The 24,008-nt window shown below is 37.8% G+C and overlaps 1 protein-coding gene across 1 annotated transcript in view; it reads right to left on the bottom strand.

Moving 5' to 3' along the window:
* Nucleotides 1-397: 397 nt before the first annotated feature.
* tgfbrap1 (transforming growth factor, beta receptor associated protein 1) overlaps nt 398-24,008 on the bottom strand; it is a 47,467-nt gene continuing 23,856 nt past the window's right edge. The window contains exons 4-12 of the mRNA XM_055637119.1: nt 21,586-21,740; nt 20,519-20,601; nt 18,869-19,210; nt 15,947-16,004; nt 12,585-12,728; nt 8,134-8,280; nt 6,957-7,116; nt 5,358-5,791; nt 398-2,876 (exon numbers count right to left, since the gene is read on the bottom strand). Of these exons, the coding sequence (XP_055493094.1) occupies nt 2,688-2,876; nt 5,358-5,791; nt 6,957-7,116; nt 8,134-8,280; nt 12,585-12,728; nt 15,947-16,004; nt 18,869-19,210; nt 20,519-20,601; nt 21,586-21,740 (1,712 nt within the window). The 3' untranslated portion in view covers nt 398-2,687. The remainder of the gene's footprint in view (nt 2,877-5,357; nt 5,792-6,956; nt 7,117-8,133; nt 8,281-12,584; nt 12,729-15,946; nt 16,005-18,868; nt 19,211-20,518; nt 20,602-21,585; nt 21,741-24,008) is intronic.

Here is a 24,008-nt window from a genome sequence, read left to right as displayed (position 1 = left end):
CCTGTGTGCATCAGGACTGAAGAATGTTTATCTTACCTTCATTGGATTAAGAAATATTCCTGCAAAGGTATCCAAGAAGATATTCAACATTGTATTAATGTCTTATTAGCAAAAAGTTCAATGCCTCCAGAAAGTTTAGCAAAGGAACATTGACATCAAGCAAATTAGGAGAGAAATAATGACAAGAATAACTTGAGCATTCAAGTGAATATTTGCATACTTACTGTAATATTTTTTTGGAAAATCTGATTTATGTTTCACATTTTTAGTTATATTTAAAAAAGTTAAAATTCTAAATTGCAAAGAACATCACCTGTATGATTAAATAAGAACAGATCAAATAACCTTGAATCAAAGGCATTTAGAAAAAAAACATTAACCAAATGAATACACTGTGTACAATTAATATAAAATTTATTTCAGCACTTGTCAAATAACACACTGAAAGAATTATTTTTTTGTACAGTGTTAATCCAAGATCATCTAAATCTCTGCTGCCAATACCACATGCTGCACCAAGCCCCATTCCTCTGCGTATCATGACTTCCTGATTCACCAAAGCCCGATTTTAAAATTGTCATACAAATTAATTTTATTTTCCCAATGAAATTTATTAAAATTATCACCTGTACATTTATACAATTAAGTATTTATTTCAATACTTACAGTGCAAAGTTTAATTTAAGCAGGGCAGTAGATACAACAATTAAAGTAGAAATGCTTCACTGCATTAGGCAATTTTCAAAATTTAAAATGTTTCCATTAAAATGCCTCAAGGGTTCTGTCAGCAACAGAGGAAACAAAGTTCAGATCATAATCCATATACTAAACAATACTGTAACCAGCACTACTGCATATAGACTACAAAACCACAGAAACAATAACCGCATATCTGTGATTTAATGGTAAACATGCACTTTGGTTCAGTTTTCCAAATTTTATCTGGAATTTCAAAACTTGGTTATTTGCTTCCTGCAAAATTTGTAAGTTTTAGTTCTTAAAAATTAGTACATTGTAGTACAATTTCTAAATTACTGACGATCATCCAAATGGCCTCATCTTAAACAAAAAAGGTTGTCGTAACTTTGGAATACATCAAAAATGTAAAAAATATACTGGAGATTAGTTATAAATGATATCAAATAAAATGCACCGACCGAGACAGAAGTGGTATGGATTTGGAAAATACAAAAATAATTAAGGTATGAAGCGATGCTCCAAAGAAAGTGCAATTTTTGATTTTAATCAGGTACTGCTTGTAATAGATGCGATGGGACTGCAATAAATGTTCAAATTCACTGTTCATTAATCATTTGACATTTGGTGACATTGACCTCCTAAAGAAACATATGACTAGCCTGAACACCTACTTTAAATCAAGTTCATAAAATTACGTGTTTAGTATTATGTACAATCAGTACAGAATGGAAGATTACTTCAGCCAAAGCTAAGAGAAAAGTTTACTCATTATCAATAAATTAATTGCATCATGGATAAATATATGGCTGTAATTTAAAAAGGCAACTGGTTACTCAACAGGATCAAAAGGTGCTTCGTCCTAACTTGCAGGAATTTCAGGATAGTCAAATATTATTTCAGGAAATGGTATAATTACAGAGGCAGATCCTTTATTTAATTGGAATTTTCGATAAAGCAGTCACATAAAAACCGTTTCAAATTCTACGTGTAACTGTTAGGAATAAGATCTAATCAGTCAGCATCCTTCCAACCCTGTTCCCTTTAAAACTCTGTGGAAATTACATGTATATATCAGTGTATAGTTTAGACAATCATAGTCTTGTAGCCTTTCTCTTCCTCTTTCTCCCATCACTGTTCATAGGTGTCCTCCTATCCACCGTCACCCTTCGGAAGCATTTGCATTTAAAAGGTAGGCTTGAAGTTTAATACTTACTAATTCACAGTGTAAACCAGCTAGTCAGCAAGTTATCACGCCTCGTAAATGGCTGATAACATTCTCATTAAGGACATACTGGCCCAAAGTCAACTGTGTGACATTTACAAACTTGGTTCATCTGGAACTAAAAAAGACAAAGTGTTGGAGGAACATTGTTTAGGGTCCTTCAGACTGAAGAAGGGTCCCGACCAAAAACATTGTCTGTCCATTCCCTCCACAGATGCTGCCTGACCCGATGAGTTCCACCAGCACTCAATTTTGTTTGCTCAAGGTTCCAACACCTGCAATTTCTTGTGTCTTCATTTCTAAATGGTTAATTTATGTCAATTATTGGACAGATTGCAGATGTTCAAATGATTGAAAATTGGAGTTCTTTGAGGACCAGGGAAAGCAGACACTTAACCAACGGAAAGACACAATTCAATAGGGTATTGCGCACACTGTTCCCAAACCGTGAGGAAATACAGAACCAAAGTCTTAGTCATGATACGGCCAAGTTTTCAAGAGATCAGCTTGTTCTCTGCATGTTGCACAATACCGTGCAAGGTATCAGCCCCAATATTGGGGCAAAATAATAGTTCCGATAACGCTTGGCTGCATTTGCTACTCACATCTGTGCAGTCAGTTACAAATATGATAGATTGCTGAAGCTTCAAGCAGATGCTGACTGGTAACGACTACTTTCTGGATTAGCAGCATGGTCTTCTTCTTTACTGTGGCCTGCAGCAAAGTAACTTTGAAATGATTGATACCCAAAGTTATGGCCAATATTTCAGGACTGATTTTTAAGACTGGCATAGTTCTGTTTAGTGGCAGGCAGTTTGTGGGATTTTTTAGCGCAATGGATATGAACAAGACTCCCATCTGGGTATCGCACAAACACTGGTTCTGTGAAATAGCTGCAACATACTCGGCAGACTTTTTTATCTGAAAGTTGAATACTGCCTTCTCTTGATTTTACCTGAAAAGACAAGAAACGTGTAAAGATAAATACATTAGATCATTGCACAAACTTAAACCTTAAACTTGCATTGGGGAAGAAAAAAACCATGATACAGTTAATGCAATCACTTTGTGTGCACTAATAGGGACTCAGCAAATAGAATTAAACTTTTTATGCTGCATAGCAACCAAAGGCAACTGTATAATAAGCAGGCACTTTATAACTTTGATTCAAATACAATTCTGTGCTGGGTGCACAAGCACATACATCGAATGTTTGCTCTGCAGAGGTAAAACTGAAACAGGCTTTCCATAACAGTGCTCTGAACATGCAAGCAGAGAATATATTGTGATTAATATTGTGGTTTTGTTGGGACTTCCCTATCCACCATGTTAATGGAAGATAGATGTTACTTATGCCCCTGTCCCACTTAGGAAACCTGAACGGAAACCTCTGGTAACCTTGCCCGCGACCTAAGGTTTCCATGAGGTCGCCGGAGGTTTTGGTCACTCGCCTGGAAAGCCTCGAGCTGGATCGACCAAAGTATGAGCTGCATCTACTGACCAAAGATCCTATAGGATCTTTGCTACCGACCGCACACACACACACATCGCGAAGGTGGGCCCCATGGAAAGCGGAGGAGCACTGTCTGTACGATGAAGAGGAAGGTAAACGGCTGCCACAGAGCACGATAAGTCCTTTAGAGAGCCCGTGGGGAGAGGGGGAGAGAGAGGGGGGGAGAGAGAGAGGGGGGACGAAGGGGGAGCGAAGAGGGGAGAAGGGGGAGGAGAAGGGGGAGGAGAAGGGGGAGGAGAAGGGGGAGGAGAAGAGAGAAGGAGTGGAGACAGTTTTAAGAAGTTTAATAAAGTTTAGCGGGCATTATACCTTCCGGTGGCTCGTGAAACTCCAATGAGTCAATCAAAATGGCCGGTCAACGAAGGAGATGGCCTTCAAGCCTGTAAGTAAATAGCGACCCCACTCCACTGGCTTCGACCAAACGGCAACCTATTTTAAGTTCAAGCTGGTGGTTTTGATTATGTTGAAATAATCGCTGCAAAGGCAAATTTCTGCTGCCTTCAGCTTCCTTGAAACTGACGGCTTGAAGCAGCACTGACGGCACGTGGGCTGCACAGCCCTTCAAGGGTTACAAGCACTGCGGATGAAAGGCACGGAGAATTATGCCTACCTAAGAGATCGATCTCTTAGATAGGCATAATTCTCCCATGCCTTTATTATTTATATTTAGTTATTACCATTTTATAATTTTAGTCAGGTTAGGCAGTGCCTACCTTGCCTACCCTGACGGCATGTGCCTTCCCTCTTAACCTATCCTATCCATATACCCGTCTAAATGTTTCTTAAATGTTGCTTATAGTACCTGCCTCAACTTCCTCCTAGTAGACAGAGAAATAATTGGGATTGGGAGATGTTAGTGGTATAAGTGAATGTTTAGAAGTGGCCTTGTTTGTGATTGAGGCAGTAAGAATTGAGGCCGTATAAAATGGTACGATCAAGTGAATGTTGTAAACACGGGGTGGAAGAGCAGAAGATGGAAGCTACTCAAGGGAAGACAGCGGAGCATGATAAAGTCAAGGCAAGATGAATTAAAAAAAATCTCAACAAATCATTAATGTGCACAATTTGAGGAAGGAAAGTTGAAAGAAAATAAACATGATAGGTTGAAGAGATCAAGAATTTTAAGAAAATGTGAAATTATAATACTTGAAGGAAAAACAACACCAAGTGTGAAGAAAGTGATGAAGTGGCCAACTTTGGAGAGGTGGAGATGTCAAATGATAGATATCAAAAAGAAGAGTAGGTTTCTGTAAATGGTTCAATGGTTCTTTTATCGTCACGTGTACCAAAGGTACAGTGAAAAATGTCAACACCTGTAAACAAAGTTTTTATTGAGGCCACTGAGGCATTGCAAATAAGAATATTAAGGATATAAACAACAGAAGTGGCAATAGGGAGATTCAACCCCTCATATTCTGCCATTCAATAGGCATGTAGCTGGCCTTCCAATTCAGTGCTTTTCCAGCATGATCCTTATTACTTGTTTTGTTTTAATGGTTTGAAAATGTATCAAACAATGGCATATCAGAAATATTAAATTACGATGATGGATGGGAAAGAACTTGTTCACAGCAATTATTCATTCTGGGGATAGGCCAAGCGATAGTCAATGAATCTTGACCTGCTGGCATGGCCCTTGGTGAGTGAGATGGAAAGAAGACACAAATTACAGAAGCACATCAATGCAAATGTTCTGGAAATGTCAACATAATTTGACTAAGTAATGATTTAGGTTAGATCCACGAAAAACAAAATAAAAAATTGTGATAGAAGTTCCTCCGTTTTATATAGTTACTATGCAATGTAAAGTAATTGAATTGAGTTTAGTTTATTGTCACGTGTACCGAGGTGCAGTGAAAAGTTTTTGTTACGTGCTAACCAGTCAGCGAAAAGACAATACATTATTACAATCAAGTCACTCACCTTTGTATATTTAAAAATTAAATTTTCAGATCTTGCCAAGTTTGATGAAAGTTCTGCAGTGTATTTTGCATGAAAGCTCCCTCTCATTGCCTTGGTTAAGAACGGTGACAGCAGTTGCAATGACCACTCCTCGGGGACAAGCTGCAGGACTCGAACTGCATCAAACTGAACAGCATGGTTATTCAGAAGGTCCACACCAGCCATTATTAGCTCATCGCTGCTAACATCAGGGTGCAAGTACAGTGTTAATAACATGTGGAAAAGCTTCTGTCTATGTGAAGGGTCCTTGTCCTTGGAATTCCACAAACAGTAGTCCTCAGCAGCTTGGAAATCCTTTAACCTGTGAACGAGGATCTCAAGAGCTTTTTCATGTTCTTCCAGTTTCCCATGCAATATTGCACATTCCATAAAGAGGTTAGTCTCTTTAACTCGACCTATAGTGCGGAGATAAGGGGAAAATAGATATTACAGCTGACGACACAAAATCTTAAGCTTGTATTCCCGCAAATGACACCCAGTAAAACTCCAAGAATCCACCATTTGGAAAACTTAATGGTTTGGCATGTATCACAAAGTAATGTTTCTCTAGTTTCCCCAACTCCACCAGGACACCGGTTCCGGGCCTCCCCCAAAATTCATCAGGTTATCTGGAAATTATATTACAATACTGTGTAATATCTTGAAATAAAAATTAATCAAAAGTACGCTGGAGTGTTAATAGGAATCCAACTGTCCAGATCAACAACCAGGTCAGGCACCACCATGAGAATGCGAGATAGAGTCTAGCTAGATAAGATCTAATAAGTATCTAGTATGTATCTACGAGTGGGAGAGTCTAGGACCAGAGAGCATGCCCTCAGAATAAAAAGACATACCTTTAGAAAGATGAGGAGGAATTTCTTTAGTCATGTGAATCTGTGGAATTCATTGCCACAGAACGCTGCTGAGGCCAAGTCATTGGGTATTTTTAATGCGGAGAATGACATATTCTTGATTAGTAAGGGTGTCAAGGGTTATGGGGAGATGGCAGGAAATGGGGCTGAGAGGGAAAGATAGATTAGCCATGATTAAATGCTGTTTTAGTACCGGACCACCTTGTTCATGTTAAATCTTGCCCCATTCACCTTAATCTTATGTCATCTGGTTTTTGATTCCCCTACCCTGGGTAAAAAATGATCAAAGTTTTACTGTAGCTGGATCCAGGAGTTAGTTTTCAAAACCAAAGATCATCCTTTCATGCTAGAGGCAAATACAAAGATCTGAATGCACGCACCTAGCCAAAATGAGACACTGAAGAGATGAGGTCAGTCTGTAGCTTGATAAGAATTGAGTCTGTTTAGATTTTTCATTATTTAATGATGAACAAGTCAGGCAAGAATTATGCCGTTCTAGCCCATATAGTTATTTGCTGGCACACTGCTAATGTTAACAGTACAGCTGACAAGTGAAACTCAGGCTTTACAAAAATGAACAGCTCTCGCTAAACTGAATAAATTCAGGGTTCAGTTAGAAGAATCAAATTTTGTCGTTAATGTGGTGTAAGCATAGCTTATAAGTGCCATAGTAAATATCTAAGAGAAAAATGTTAACACGTTTTACCTAGCAAAAGATGAACTCTGTAAAGATTAGAGTGCTGGAGCAGGTTTTTAAGAGTACAACGTGCTGAAGTTAGTTCTTCTGAAACATTTCCCTCCTGGGATTGCAAATCTAGCACTTTATCCAAGTATAATATGGCCAAGTGTGTGTGGAATTTCTCCTTCTGCAGATGCAAATAGAAAAGGATAATTCACTTGGAGGATAACAGAAAATATAGTTCTGCTTCAGCAGTCTGAGAGTAGTTCAATGCAGTGCAATGGAATTTTCTTGTCTATTACATTTAAAGTCAAGTTGTGAAACGGTTTTGGACATTAATTGGAACTGGGCAACAAGCAGCATATACAGCAAAACAGACTGTTGAATACAAAGAGGCAAGTTTCAGATTACAGTACGAATTATGTAAAATACATACATGTTTGAACATATTTGATGTAACAAGCTAACTCTAATGCAAGACCAATGCAAAAGGTCCTGCATTGGAGCTAACAATGGAGCTAGCTAGCATTGACACAACAACAAATTTTACTCCACTGAAAATATTTCAGATTTCATCAAAAAATCTTATAGACAAGCGAAAAGCAAATTGAACATTCAGGTAAACTAATAAAGATGAACTCTCAACAACTAGATCCTTGGATGAGATGTGAGCGTGGCTGAAGGAAAGAAGATAGACGGGTTGAGGGACTACTAGCTTTTTGGATGCATGAGCTAAAAAGGGTCAGATTTATTTCTATACTTGAGAGAAAAAAAATCAATTATGCATGAAGACAAATGATCATTATTTAACATAAAAATTATGACTACGCTCCAAAGGATTCTTCAGAGGATAGGTTTATGGGTCTGTTAAACTGCTACAAGTAAAATGTCATTGTTCTGTTGTCAGTACATATGACAATTAAACTCTTGGCTTGACCTGACTTGAAATAGTAAGAATTATTCTTTAATGCTGCACACTGAAATAAAGGTACTATCCAGCATTTTATGATTAAATCTTTAACTTTACACAGTATCTGTGTAGCTTATAGGTTTCCGCAGAGTACAGAAAATTATATACAATACATTTTAATCTTGTCTTTTCCATGATAGTAGTACACCAAATAATTATAAATTATAAACATGGGAATATATATTTCTAACGGCAAACAGCATTTTCACATTAATTCGTTTGCTGAAAATTCACCTGAATATTTCTTTCAAATACTAAGTGTTCCAAATAGACAACAATAGCTTTCTTATACTTGTGAAGGTAGTTGACAATGTCATCTGGATTCATACAGGTTGTCTGGTTTTCATCAAGTGGTCGCCTTGTGAAAATCTGGATACCAACCTTAATAGGAATAGAAAATGACAGACATATCACTGAGGATTCTTACCGTACCATATACTACCACACATTCTCCTGACAATGTTTTTTTTCAGTTTTAGTTCAGTTAAGTTTAAAAAAACAACGTGGAAATAGGCCCCTTAGACCCACCGTGTCCATGCCGACCAGTGATCACCCATACACTAATTCAGGGGTGGGGAACCGCATGCGGCCTTCTAGGCCATTAAGTGCGGGCTTATGAATGAATTTGTATTTTTATTAATATGTTTTTGTTTGTCTTTTATTTTTTTTATTTTAATCTTAAAATGAACGCATTTAAAATACCAGAGTAAAAGAAGTTTCAACAAAATAATCCTCCCTGACTGACGGCCACAATTAAAACATTAGTAAGTTATGATGGCTATTTTAACACCTGTTATGCTCATGATTTAGTTCTAATGCGACTCTAGAATGTACGTTAACTATGATATGCACAAAAAATGCGTTCTTGCTTTTCAACCACTTACTGCTGCGAATCTACATTCTCCTACCTAACCCAAATCAAGACGCCCTAAAGGTCACAAATGACAGATACCCATCTTGAAGATCATCTGAAACTGCGTACCTCCATGTTGCAATCAAATATTCAAATGCTTTCCCAGAAAAAGCAGTCACAACAAAGTCATTAAAAGGTTAATTAACTTTAGAATTAACTTTTTTTTTTTCATTTTCTTGAAGTTAGTACATAGTAGTTAGATTTTTACAAAATAATGTACATTTTGAAGTATATCTAATTGAAGTTTCTTGGATGCGGTCATATTAGATTACAGCTAACCTAATGCGGCATTCCAACATGAAAAGGTTCCCACCCCTGCACTAGTTCTATCCTACACACTTGGGACAATTTACAGATGCCAATTAATCTACAAACCAGCACATCTTTGGGATGTGGGAGGAAATCAAAGCACCCGGATTAAACCCGGACGTCCACAGGGACAATGTACAAACTCCGTACAGATAGCATCCGTAGTCAGGATCAAACCTGGGTCTCTGCCGCTGAGGACCAAAGAGCTCATTGTGGACTTCAGAAGGTCTAGGGGCGGCACGCACACACCCATCCATATTAACGGGACGGAGGTGGAACGTGTCTCCAGCTTCAGGTTTCTGGGGGTCAACATCTCCAATGACCTCTCTTGGACCCACAATACCTCAACACTGGTCAAGAAGGCTCACCAGCTTCTCTTCTTCCTGAGGAGACTAAAGAAGGTCCATCTGTCTCCTCAGATTCTGGTGAACTTCTACCGCTGCACCATCGAGAGCATCCTTACCAACTGTATCACAGTATGGTATGGCAACTGCTCTGTCTCCGACCGGAAAGCACCGCAGAGGGTGGTGAAAATTGCCCAACGCATCGCCAGTTCCTCACTCCCCTCCATTGAGTCTGTCCAAAGCAAGCGATGTCTGCGAAGGGCGCTCAGCATCGTCAAGGGCTGCTCTCACCCCAGCCAGTCTGTTTACCCTCCTCCCATCCAGGAGGCGCTACAGGTCTCTCTGTTTTTTTTTTTTTTTTTTTTTTTTTTTTATTTTATTTTATTAGAAGTAAGCACAGTCATATGGCACCAAAGTGCCTAATATATATTTTCATAATACATTTTATGTACAACTTCTTTATTTTTTGTTACATTGAAAAAAGATGAGAATAAGAAAAAGAGGTTAGATAGTAAAGGATAGAAAAATGTGAAATATATAGTGTGTGAAGAAAGAAAACGAGTAAATGAAGAAAGTTGAGAGAGAAAATAGTGAAAAGAAAAGGAGATCATTATTTATAGTCTTGACCAACCCTCGTCCAGTCCTGAAACAGTTATTTTTTACAATTGTGTTGCACCATATGATTCCAAAAAAACGACGAATGGAGACCAACTCGTTATGAATTGGTCTGATTTATCCATTAGGAGGAATCGCATTTCCTCAAGATGAGCGGTGTCCAACATACTTGCAATCCACATTTTAAGCGTTGGTATTGATGTACCCTTCCAAAATTTAAGTATTAATTTTTTTGCTATTATTAAACCATAATTAAGGAATAGATTTTGAGATGTGTTCAATTTATTCCCATCTTCCATTACACCAAATATAATCATTTCAGTATTAGGTTCCATTCTTGTCTTGAATAATTTTGTAAGTATTTCAAAAATATCATTCCAAAATCTATAAAGTTTTATGCAGGAAACTAAGGAGTGTGTTATAGTTGCCTTTTGGGCTAGACATTTATCACAAGTGGCGGATATATTTGGATAAAATTTGTTCAATCTTGTTTTTGAATAATATAATCTATGTACAATTTTAAATTGTATTAGATTATGTCTTACATTAATTGAACATTTGTGAATATATATCAGGTATTTTTCCCATTTAACCTTCGTAATTTTTATCATTAATTCCCGTTCCCACTCTTCTCTAAGTACCTCTGTCGATGGTAGGTCTATATTTAGAATACTATTATATAAATAGGATATTAATTTTTGTGAGTCAGCTTCAATATTCATTGCTTCTTCCAATAAGTCAGGAGTTACTTTTTGATATCCTTGTATATATTTTTTCACAAAGTCGCAAATCTGAAGATATTTAAAATATTGGTTTTTTTTCAATTTAAATTTTAATTGTAGTTGTTGGAATGATAGTAGGTTTCCTGTTTCGTACATATCCCTGATCCTTCTAATTCCGAGACTTTCCCATTGGTTATATGTCTTATCAATAAGAGATGGTTTAAATAAAGGGTTATTCGCAATTGGCATTAACAGTGATAGATTTCTTAATTTTAAAGATAATTTTATTTGTTTCCAAATTCTTATTGTACCATATATAATTGGGTTCTTCTTATATATTGTGTTATTCAGTTTTTTGGGGGAAAAGAGGATCGTTCCTATATTACAAGGATGACAATCCTCCTTCTCCATTTTTATCCATTCTGTCTGTTGTGTAGAACTATCCAACCAATAAATCATATTCTTAATATGCACTGCCCAGTAATAATACATAAAATTCGGAAGGTCTCTCTGTTGCCGGACCAGCAGGTCCAGGAACAGCTTCTTCCCTGCGGCTGTTACATTACTTAACTCTGCACCTTGGTGATGGCCAGTCAACCCCCCTCCCGGACACTCCCTACCCCAGAAAAATTGCACTACCACTACTGTAAGTACGTATATATATTTATTGCTCATTATTCTTTGTTCGCTCTTCTGGGGAGATGCTAACTGTATTTCGTTGTCTCTGTACTGTACACTGCACAATGACAATAAAGATTGAATCTGAATCTGGTAAGTAGCAACTCCACCACTGTGTCACTATGCCACCGTTATTCTTTTAATTAAAAACTCACTTCACAGCATGATTCATACAAAGATCACAACGCCACTTCCTCAATTTTCAAAAATAATCTTTTAGATTCCATTTCATGCTGCCGTTAGCCATTTGCACCATTTTCACCATGGTAACAACAGACCTGTCCCGTACATAAAATTATCTAGTCTTGCTAAAGCACAAGTCAAATATTAGTTCACGTGAATGACTTGAATGGAATATTGAAAAATTAAGTGTATATAAAAATATAAAACAAAATAAATTTTAAATCATATACAGGTATTTATTACTTATTATATATTATGTCTTTAAATATTTTGGATTGCACCGGTGCAAAAACAATAGCCCAGAATTTAGCTGTGATCCAGTTCTCCACCACCTCCACCTTTTTGGTAGAGCTACAGAAGAAGTTTCCATCACTGCATAGTGCTTACAAAGAGAAGATGGCACCTACCTTCAGCGATGTAAACAGTGTTAACTATTGCAGCCAAAAAAGTTGTGCACAAAACAACTTTAAAGAAACTTTAGCAGTTAACTAACATCAATTCTAGCATTGCCATCTTTCTAAGCTGTTAAAAATTATAAATGTTCCAGATATTCACCGAACTTAAAATTTACTCAAGCTATGTAAAATAAATCTCAAATATTTTAAATACAGAGTATTTAAATAAACAATTAAATACTAAAAAAAAGTCAATACATAGTACTTTGGAATTCTTCCATCTTATTATTGAAATCAATAGAGAAATTAGCACTGGTTTTTCGAACAGACGCCCCACCATTAGTGCTGGGAAAGCAGAAACAACTTCAACCCCCAGCCTGGAGTTTATGGCTCCAGTTCCATAGGGAAATGTGTGCAGATAAACAAGGATCTGCTGGCTTTCTTCTGTGCATTCTACAATCCCATTAAGAAATGTTAAGACAATGACAACTCATTTATTAACTACATAATGAAACAAAAGTCAAACCTCTTCACTTCTCTGCAGGACCCAGTCAGTGTACTTCCACACCAGTTCATGATTAGAGCAGAAGCTTAGGAAATCCACAATATATTCAAAAAGATCTGAGCGGGTTGCATCCTGGAGCTGCCCATCAACGATCTTTACCCACAACTATAAGGAAAGGAAAAAAATGTGTTGGAAGGAACTGCAGATGCTGGTTTACACTGAAGATTGACACAAAATGCTGGAGTAACTCAGCGGGACAGGCAGCCTCTCTGGATAGAAGGAATGGGTGGCCTTTAGGGTCAAGACCCTTCTTCAGAGTTAGACGCAAAATGCTGGAGTATCTTCGAAAGGAAAAAAATATTAGTTTATAACTGCCTCTAATCAGAAATAGAGAAAGAGGTTTCAGTGGAATTTGCAGGATTCCTTCGCAGTATCCAGAGACCATTGGGTCAGAATAAAAGGATGTACCTTTCCAAGGGAGATGAGGAGGAATTTCTTTAGTCAGAGGTTGGTGAATGTGGATTTCATTGCCACAGACGGCTGTGGCAACCAAGTCAATAAATATTTTTAAGACGGAGATTGACAAATTCTTGATTACTAAGGATGTCCCGGGTTATGGGGAGAAGGCAGAAGAATGGGGTTGAGATGGAAATATACAGTGTTCTCCATAATGTTTGAGACAAAGACCCATCATTTATTTATTTGCCTCTGTACTCCACAATTTGAGATTTGTAATAGAAAAAAAATCACATGTGATTAAAGTGCACATTGTCAGATTTTAATAAAGGCCATTTTTATACATTTTGGTTTCACCATGCAGCTGTGTTTTTATATAGTCCCCCCCATTTCAGGGCACCATAATGTTTGGGACACCGCAATGTCATGTAAATGAAAGTAGTCATGTTTAGTATTTTGTTGCATATCCTTTGCATGCAATGACTGCTTGAAGTCTGCGATTCATGGGCATCACCAGTTGCTGGGTGTCTTCTCTGGTGATGTTATGTCAGGCCTGTATTGCAGCCATCTTTAGCTTTTGCTTGTTTTAGGGGCTAGTCCCCTTCAGTTTTCTCTTCATCATATAAAAGGCATGCTCCAGTGGGTTCAGATCGTGTGATTGACTTGGCCACTCAAGAATTGACCATTTTTTAGCTTTGAAAAATTCCTTTGTTGCTTTAACAGTATGTTTGGGATCATTGTCTTGCTGTAGAATGAACCGCCGTCCAATGAGTTTTGAGGCATTTGTTTGACCTTGAGCAGATAGGATGTGTCTATAAACTTCAGAATTCACTATGCTGCTAACATCAGCAGTTGTATCATCAATGAAGATAAGTGAGCCAGTACATTCAGCAGCCATACATGGTCAAGCCATAATACCCCCACCACCATGTTTCACAGATGTGGTATGCTTTGGATCTTGGGCAGTTCCTTCTCTCCTCCAGACTTTGCTCTTGCCATCACTCTGCTATAAGTTAATCTTCGTCTCATCTGTCCACAAGACCTTTTTTGAGAAATGTGGTTGCTCTTTTATGTACTTCTTGGCAAACTGTAACCTGGCCATCCTATTTTTGCAGCTAACCAGTGGTTTGCATCTTGCAATGTAGTCTTTGTATTTCTGTTCATGAAGTCTTCTGTTGACAGTGGTCATTGACAAATCCACACCCGACTCTTGAATAGTGTTTCTGATCTGTCGGACACGTGTTTGGGGATTTTTCTTTATTATAGAGAATTCTTCTGTCATCAGCTGTGGAGGTCTTCCTTGGCCTGCCAGTCTCTTTGTGATTAGTAAGCTCACCGGTGCTCTCTTTCATCTTAATGATGTTGAAAATAGTTGATTTTGGTAAGCCTAAGGTTTGGCTGATGTCTCTAACTGTTTTATTCTTGTTTCTCACTCATAATTGTTTCTTTGACTTTCATTGGCACAAGTTTGGTCCTCATTGATAAACAGCAATAAAAGTTTCCAAAGGTGATGGAAAGACTGGAGGATAGACTAGGTGCTGCAAGCTCTCTTATACCTGCATTAAGGAGGCATTTAAACACATCTGATTAATTACAAACACCTGTGTAGCCATGTGTCCCAAACATTATGGTGCCCTGAAATGGGGGGACTATGTATAAACACTGCTATAATTTCTACATGGTGAAATCAAAATGTATAAAAATGGCCGTTAATAAAATCTGACTATGGCAGTTTAACCACATGTGATTTTTTTTCTATTACAAATCTCAAATTGTGGAGTACAGAGGCAAATAAATAAATGATGGGCCTGTGTCCCAAACATTATGGAGGGCACTGTATGTTCAGCCATGATTGAATTGCAGAGTTGACGTGATGGGCCAAATGGCCTAATTCTGTGCCTAGAACTTATCCCTTTGCCAAAGTGATAACAACTATTAAGTTACAACCCAAGCGTCTTCATTGGGTACACTGTCAGCTACACATCTATAAAGTACTTATATAAACATAATATACATATCTATGTACAACATATGTTGTACCATCTCATTTTCAAACTACCCCCTCTCCACCCACAAAAAAGGTTGGTGCTGAATGCCTTGTAAATTAAGTGTTATGACAAACATTCTTCATTGGGGCTTCAGATTTTAAAAAAAATCAGATTTTCAAAATATCAGATTTCAGATTTTTTTTTTAAATCAATGTAACAGCAAAAACATTAATTTATCATGTAGTTTAAAAACATACTTAATAAATTAATTGCTTTTCTTTAATATTTGCCTTAATAAAGCAGCTTAATTTGAACATGACAAGTTAATCTCTTCTAAGGCACCAAATACACAAGAATCGTCCAGATCCTACCCTGAGCAAATCGGACGGAGGCCATTTTTACTTTTAATTTATCTGGCCGGGCCAATGTGATCTCTCTCTTTTGCAGAGGAGGCAGTAGTTTAATTATTGCCCTGAAATCCTGCAGATGCTGGAATCCTAAGCAAAAAAAAAACACAAAAAAAACTGCTGGAGGGACTCAGCAGGCCAAGCAGCATCTGCAGAGGGAAATGGACAGACCACATTTCGGGCTGGGATTTTCTTAGTCCCAATGAAGAATGTCTGTCATAACACTTCATTTACAAGGCATTATTTTTGAACCCAATTATATTGTGTAAAACCTCTAGTGCAATAGAAAAACATCATTTAAAACTATGCAATGATATTTATTGGTGCCTCTAATTTCTGTGGTTACATCACTTGGTCACAGTTCCCATGTTCCGCAGTTACTAACTTATCTAATCGTACATCCTTTCGCATGCCTGCCTGCCTACCAACTGCAAGAATTTAGTCTATTTCTTACAGGTAATTTCACAAAGGCAAACAATGAACCAAAGGCAAATGTTAAAAGATAACCAAGAAAAACAAAGCACCACTTTACCTGTAGTGCTGCTTCATTTTGTCCATTATAGTGATAAAGAAGACCAAGTGCAAAATATCTGTTCAACAAAACACATTAGCACTCGTTAAACTTTGAAAAGAGATCAAGATGCTATAGTATTTACAATGTTGCCGCTCCCAAAACATCAGCAAACATTCACACAGATACATCCAATGTATCTCTGTGGTGCTTTAAGGTAGTCACTGGGTCCGTTTGCTCTGGGGGTTTTTTTTTTAAAGTGGAAAAGGTAAATTTAATTTCTCACAGTAAATAAAAAAATCAATCAACAACTGTAGAAGCTGAAAGTCTGAAATAAAAAAGAAAAATGCGCAGGTCACACATTTGTGGAGAGAGAAATCAATTTTACTCATTCATCAAAGCAGAGAAAAGTTGATGAAAAGTCATTGGCTATTTCTCTCCCCATCGATATTGCCTGACCTGCTGAATGTTCCCAGCATATTTTTATTTTATCCTTTCACTTCCCTATTGTCTCCTCAGTCACAATCCCCACCCAAGTTAGGTAACAATAAATATTTTAGTTCCAAATGCGTTGAAAGGAACTACAGATGCTGGTTTATACCGAAGGTAGGCACAGCGGGTCTGGCAGCATCTCTGGAGAACATGGATGGGTGACGTTTCGGGTCAGAACCCTTCTTCAGACTGCAGTCTAACGAAAAATCCCGGCCCAAAACATCACCTACCCATGTTCTCCAGAGATGCTGCCTGACCCACTGTTTTACTCCAGCACTTTGTGCCTACCTTCGGTATAAATAATAGACACATAGACACAGTCCTCCACGTGGCCCCACCACTCGTCGCATCTTGCCATCTCCCCCCGTCTGCTTTCCGCAAAAACTGCTCCCTCCGTAACTCCCTGGTCAATTCTTCCCTTCCCTCCCACACCACTTTCCCTTGCAACCGCAAGAGGTGCTACACTTGACGCTTTATCTCCCCCTTCGGCTCCATTTAAGGACCCAAGCAGTCGTTCCAGGTGCGACAGAAGTTCACCTGCATCTCCTCCAACCTCATCTATTGCATCCGCTGCTCTAGATGTCAGCTGATCTACATCAGTGAGACCAAGCGCAGGCTTGGCGATCGTTTTGCCGAACACCTCTGCTCGGTCCGCATTAACCAAACCTGATCTCCTGGTGGCTCAGCTCGTCAACTCCCCCTCCCATTCCGAATCCGACCTCTCTGTCCTGGGCCTCCTCCATGGCCAGTGTGAGCACCACCGGAAATTGGAGGAGCAGCATCTCATATTCCGTTTGGGCCGTCTGCATCCTAGCTGCATAAACATTGAATTCACCAACTTCCAGTAGCCCTTACTGTCTCCTCCCCTTCTCAACTCTCCCTCAGCCTTCGGGCTCCTCCTCTTCCTTTTTCCTTTCTTCTCTCCGTTTCCCCACCCCCCCCTCCCCCCCCCCCCTCCCCCCCCCCCCCCCCCCCCCCCCCACCCCAATCATTCTGAAGAAGGGTTTCGGCCCGAAACGTTGCCTATTTCCTTCGCTCCAAAGATGCTGCTGCACCCGCTGAGTTTCTCCAGCACTTTTGTCTACCTTCGATTTTCCAGCATCTGCAGTGCCTTCTTAGACACATTGTGTCTATCGTTTAGTTCCAGATATTATCTTTATACAACTCCAAAGACAAGTGGTGATTCTTATTCAATAGTACAAGCATTAAACAGTGAATAGTTACTATTTTTTTCTATTGTACTAATTTTGAAACTTCAAATACCCGGTGTATTATAAGATTTGATTACGTATCTTTTTTTTTTAATGGTTTTGGTATATGATTTCAATGAATATTCCAACTATTTTATCTTTAAATTTAATGCAGTTTTTAACTTACTTTTTATTATTCTCCTATTTTACATGCATTTTACTTCAAGAGTGAAGACTGTGTTTTGTCATAAGCCCCCAAAACAGAACAATGATATTCTTACTTCCAGCAGCAGAATTTCATGTGGGCACTTGGTATCATCCCAAAATGATCTCTTGAATTTTCTTCTCAATTTAGCTCTTTTTACTGAAACAAATTCTTGGATTTTTGGGGTTTACCTTTTTCTCCCACCTGCTGGCTTCAATTTCAATGCAATACTTTTATCCATTTAGGACATTGCTTGTATTTATGGTGGGTTTTTAAAATCCACTTGTGATTTTTCTATCATTAACAATTTCCTTTCAATTCATTATGTATTAGCAATTATATCGTGTGATGTTATTTTAGTGAGACTCAGGAAAGTCCAATGGAAACCATCTCCTCTACACAGGGTCAAACAGTCAACTCATAGTCAAATAGAACATATTTTATCATGCATGTTTCCAAATTCAAATCGCAATTAAAGTCTCAGGCTGAAATGGCTATCACAGGACTGTGTCACCTCAAATCTATTTGTTTTAAATACAACGTTAGTGTTGTCAAATTATTTGATGTACCAAACATGGGGGAAGACAATATTGCAAGATCAATTAAGTGGCAATGGCAATTAAATGGCAATATTCAGATAGTGTAGAAAAAGATGAACAAACCTAATCCAAAGTATAAACTGGGTGAGCATGAAGAATAGTGGTTTAATGTTTACAATATGGAGATGGCAGTAAAGAAGATTTCAAATCAAACTGTATATAGAAATAACAAAAAAAAAGGATTGCTTCAATATGTTAAGAAAGTAGGTCCAGAGGAAATAAATATAAACAATTTGAAATATATCAGAGACTAAAATTTGTAACGGTATGCTCAGCTCTATAGGAGAAATGGTGAGATATCACAAGATTCATTTGGATTCTGCAATGATGAGACAGCATGGGCATTAGTTAAACTTCACTCGGCCAAATGACCTCTTCTCTTCCTTGTTTTTTCTGTTGTTCTTTAAGGTAACAATGACACGCATATTTATAAAAGTATAAGTCATCTGGTACATACTTCTTGCATTTTTCCAACCAAGGAACAGCATCCACTAAAAGGCAGGAGTTTTCAGAAACCAACAAATCCAGCAGGCTGTCATGGTTAGCTTCAGCGTATAATTTTAGCAAGGCTGTGTCAATTTCTTCCTTGTATCCATTTGCTACTTCGGTGCTTCGAATCTCATTCAAGTAGCTCATAAGGAAGCGCTTGCACTTTGTTATTTTTTCTTGGTCACCCTGCATTAGTTGATTTAAGTCAGCATATTCATGTAATGAGGGATGGGACCGTATAAACGTAGAGGTCGAAGGAAGCAGTAATGGATAGAGAGACATCAACTCTCTTACATCGAGCTGACCACTCCTGCCAATAGAAACAACATTCAAATAAATACATCAGTGATAAATACAATGTTAACAGGACAGCCAAACCATTCAGACAATCATGAATAACATGAGAGCACTGCATAGCACCTGACAAAAGCTTTTCACTGTACCTCAGTACATATGACAATAAACTAAATTCAACATCTGTGAAAGAATGGCATTAAACTTAGTAATTAATTAATAAATGACACTTCAGTGAACGTCAATCACTGTAAGCTGAGAGAAGCAGAATTTAGAATAATTGGAACGTTTTTTCGTGGAGCCAAGACATGCGTCATTAGCCGAATGTCCTTTTTCTATGCTATATGAACATTCTATGATACTTAGATTTATAACAAATCTAAGCTAATGGAGAAGCAAATATATAGTAGGTTACATCTAACTTTAGTTTTCACCAGTATCATAACAAATAGAATCTTTACACCTTTAGGAACCAACGTTAATGGTTCATTTAGCATTATTGCAGACAATGACATAAAACTATGATCAGCTGCCCAGATAGCAAATGAACAGCCAAATTAAAAACTGTTTAAGCATTTGAAGAACATTCTATTCAGATCAAGTTACAATTTGTACAATCCAAGGTTGGTTATAGCTGTCATTAGTGTTTTGTCTTTGGATACTCTTCCCCTAACTGTCATTTATTGAATATTTGTTATATGTACAACTTAGTTAAAAAATACATTTGTTTATTCCAATATCACTGAAGAAAGATATTCAGCGTGTTAAATGTAAGAATATTTAATGGTTTACTAGGTAAGAAATCTGACCTTCTTTGCTGCTTAAAAAGGTATTTGTGAAACACAATGGAAATATAGTGCAGATCAACAGCAGCAGAGTTAACGCAAAGCTATTACAGGACATTATTGAGTTTAATTTATTTTAGAGATACAGCATGGAATCAAGCCTTTCGGCCCACCATGTCCACGCCGACCAATGATCACCTGTACTCTAGTTCCATCCTACACACTAGGGACAATTTACAGAAGCCAATTAACCAACAAACCTGCACATATTTGGAAAGTTGAAGCAACCCGGAGCACCAGGAGAAAACCCATGCGATCACAGGGAGGAAGTACAAACTCCGTACCGACAGCACCCGTAGTCAGGATTGAACCTGGGTCTCTGGTGCTGTAAGGCAGCAACTCTACCGCTGCGCCACTGTGCCACCCTGACACTGAATTTGAGCTGCAAACTAATTCACTGTACCTAGGTACATGCTGCAATAAAGTACCACTGAACAATCCACCAGATTGAATCTGCACTGTTGCAAAAATGTTCATACCTGAAGAGTTCTTTAGCTTCTAAAAACTGAAGCTGGCCAAACTGTATAAAGCCTGCTTGCTGCAGAATTCTTCTGTACATACCCTATAGGTTATAAAGCGACATTCATTAAATAAATTTAAAGATCGTTAATCAGACATAATTAATGGAAGCAGTGCATTTCACCAGTGCATTTCACCAGTATCATAACAAGTGCAAAAAGTCAACATGCATTATAAACAAATGAATTGGTGGCTTTCTAGCTTATTAAACAGAAAAATCCAGGGTGTTTGATTTTTAGACATAATTATCATCACATAAATGTGCCATCCATGTATTTCTCAGACATTACTTATTTTCTATTAGTTAACTATCATTCATGTACTTGTATTTTCACTGATTAACCTATGTTACTTATTAAAAAGCATATGTCTGCAAGAATCTGGCAATTAATTACAGAATTACAAACTAACATACAGTACATCTGATAATGGTTTGCCCATGAATACTGTTGCATGCACAACAAAAAACAAAATACTAAACATCCAACAAATTTCCTAATATCAGCAAATAATCTTGATTCAGTTTCACATATTAAAATTCTGTCAACATTTTAATACTTTCATTAATAATTTCCAATAGCACAAGGTGGAGATTGTATAGGTCCATATATTCATATAGAAAACAGATCACAATTAGCAATTTATTCACAAGAGCTGAAAATAATATAGAATGCATCTTATTTATTTCTGGAACGTAGCAAATCTGTGTGAGACCTATTGGAAATGCAAACTTACAATAACAATAATTAATGATAAAATACAAGTTTATGTCCTTATTTCAGTAGTGGATGGTTGTCAAGGAGAAGCTCTTGCCCATTTTCCATCAGTGAATTATGCATTACAGAATGTGGAGGAGCAAGAAACGGCCCTGTTAAATGTTAATGTGACAATACAATGACAATCTTGCATCACTGGCAATAAAAAAAGAAATGGCCCTGTTAAATAAGTGTTATAGACAGGAATTCAATGCTTGATCTTTACGGTTTACAGAATAAAATTTCCAGTTTTCACTGGAAGTCCTACTAACCTGAAATTTATCTTTGGGAATGTTGCGGCGAGCTCCTTTCGCTAAGACAAGTGCCTCCTCTACTCTGCGGCTGGCAAGCAGATCTTGAATCTGCCTTTCCAAAGGCAAAGGTACCAGCATATGTATTTCTTTACTAGTGGCTATAATCAGTTTCCCTGTTGAGTACAATAGACCTAACATATCATGTCTGCAACTTACGATGCACCTAATATTTTAGCAAAAGCATAACTTTATCACATGACGATGTTTATGGCATAGACTATTTAAGAGAAAACATACTCTTGACAGGTCAACAGCAAAACCTGATGTAGTAGTAGTATTCTACGACTACAGAATGAAGCAAAACCTACTTCATTTGAACCGATATTGAAGTCAAAGATCAAATTAAAGATTTGAGTCAGGACAGAGAGATGACATCACACATGTCCGGCAGGACCACATTAACAAGTCAGGTCAATATTAACTAGTATCAAAAGCCATCTGGCCCAAGTGCTGATTACTGCTGATTTTAGCTCAGATTTCCAGCATCCACAATATTCTGCTTTAGTTTTAAATAATTAATGTGTCATTTCAACATCATTGGCTTCAGAAAACAAAACATACTTGGGTCATCAATCTCAGCAATCAAACTCTCATTTAGATGAAAAATAACCAGTATACTTCCTAGTCCAAACAATTGTCAACTGAATGATATAGTAAATTAATTTAGCATGCTCTGAACCTACTTTAAAGGGAGCACACTATCGCCTATCTTCATTTTTCTACACTCAATCTTACGAGTTTAAGGTGTAAGTACTTGCAGATGTAGCTATATAATCCACATATAATACGAAAGTAACTCCATTTGTGACTGCTTCCAATCCACTGAGAACGAAGGAAATGATGGCTCATTGGAAGTCCACAGCACAAGATTGTTAAGAATAGTCAGATTGTCCAACTTGCCAACCAAGAGCGACTGCTGTATTTGCTGGGTGATCCCAACAATGTAATTTAATATCATTAGGTATGATATGTTAGGAAACAGATCAATAAATATATCTTGAAAAAGAAAAAATAAGCAAAAAAAGACGTCTTACAACTTTCAAAACTTAACCACTTCCCAGGGTAAAGAGAGGAATTAAACTGGAGATTTGTTTCCCTAACTATAACCTGCTCGAAAAGGTCCCAAGTACAGTGCCCTCCATAATGTTTGTGACATTTATTTATTTATTTGCCTCTGTACTCCCCAATTTGAGATTTGTAATAGAAACAAAAAATCACATGTGGTTAAAGTGCACATTGTCAGATTTTAATACAGGTCATTTTTATACATTTTGGTTTCACCATGTCAAAATTACAGCTGTGTTTATACACATCCCCCCATTTCAGGGCATCATAATGTTTGGGACACAGCAATGTCATGTAAATGAAAGTAGCCATGTTTAGTATTTTGTTGCACATCCTTTGCATGCAATGACTGCTTGAAGTCTGCGATTCATGGACAGTTGCAGGGTGTCTTCTCTGGTGATGCTATGCCAGGTCTGTATTGCAGCCATCTTTAGCTTATGCTTGTTTTGGGGGCTAGTCCCCTTCAGTTTTCTCTTTAGCATGTGAGGCAAATGAAACTTTACACTACTCATAATTTACTTTACTTTATTTAAGCTTTAAGCAACTTATTTCTTTAATACATAAACTCAGAAATGTCTGACAAACATGGCTGATTCCGCAGCCTTTTCCGCCCGAAATACTTTGCACATGCGCACACTCCGGAAAAGCCCTGCACATGCGCACACTCTAGAAGAGCCCCGCACATGTGCCCACTGCAGTCTCCCCTCCTATTTATAAGTTGAGACGGTCAAGAGGTTTAGTACGTCTTGATGACCGTCAAAGCACTGGAGCTTCAGGAGATAATGGTGTTTCAATAGTTGGTGGTAGATATATTGCTTGGTCATCAACTTCACTCATATTGTTATTTAGATTTACAATTTTAGAATTTCTTATGGAAGTTTCCATAGGGGATGATGGAAGTGTTGGAGGAAGTTCTCGATTAGTGTTATCAAGAAGTGAAGGAGCTGATGGAGAAGGCAGACATGGTGCAAGGTCACGAAGTGAGACAGTTGACTGACGTCCATCCTGATACTTGATAGTTGCATAAGAAGGGTTGACATCAGTCAGTTCAACTTCATCAACAAAAGGCTCATTCTTATTTGATCGGACATAACGACGAAGCAACACGGGCCCAGGGCTCGTCAACCATGATGGCAGAGAAGTACCACTAGAAGAACGCCGTTTGAAGTTAAAGAACCGCTCGTGTGGTGTAGTATTGGTAGCAGTTGACAGTAGAGATCTGATGGAGTGTAATGCATCTGGTAGAACACATAACCACTGCTGATCTGGTATGTCATTTCACTTTAAAGCCAGTTTCACTGCTTTCCAAATGATTC

Source organism: Leucoraja erinacea, chromosome 6, assembly GCF_028641065.1.
Source record: "Leucoraja erinacea ecotype New England chromosome 6, Leri_hhj_1, whole genome shotgun sequence".
In the NCBI taxonomy this organism is placed as follows: domain Eukaryota; kingdom Metazoa; phylum Chordata; class Chondrichthyes; order Rajiformes; family Rajidae; genus Leucoraja; species Leucoraja erinaceus.
The sequence above is the reverse complement of the archived record's forward strand: the minus strand, read 5'-3'. Positions and strand labels throughout refer to the sequence as shown.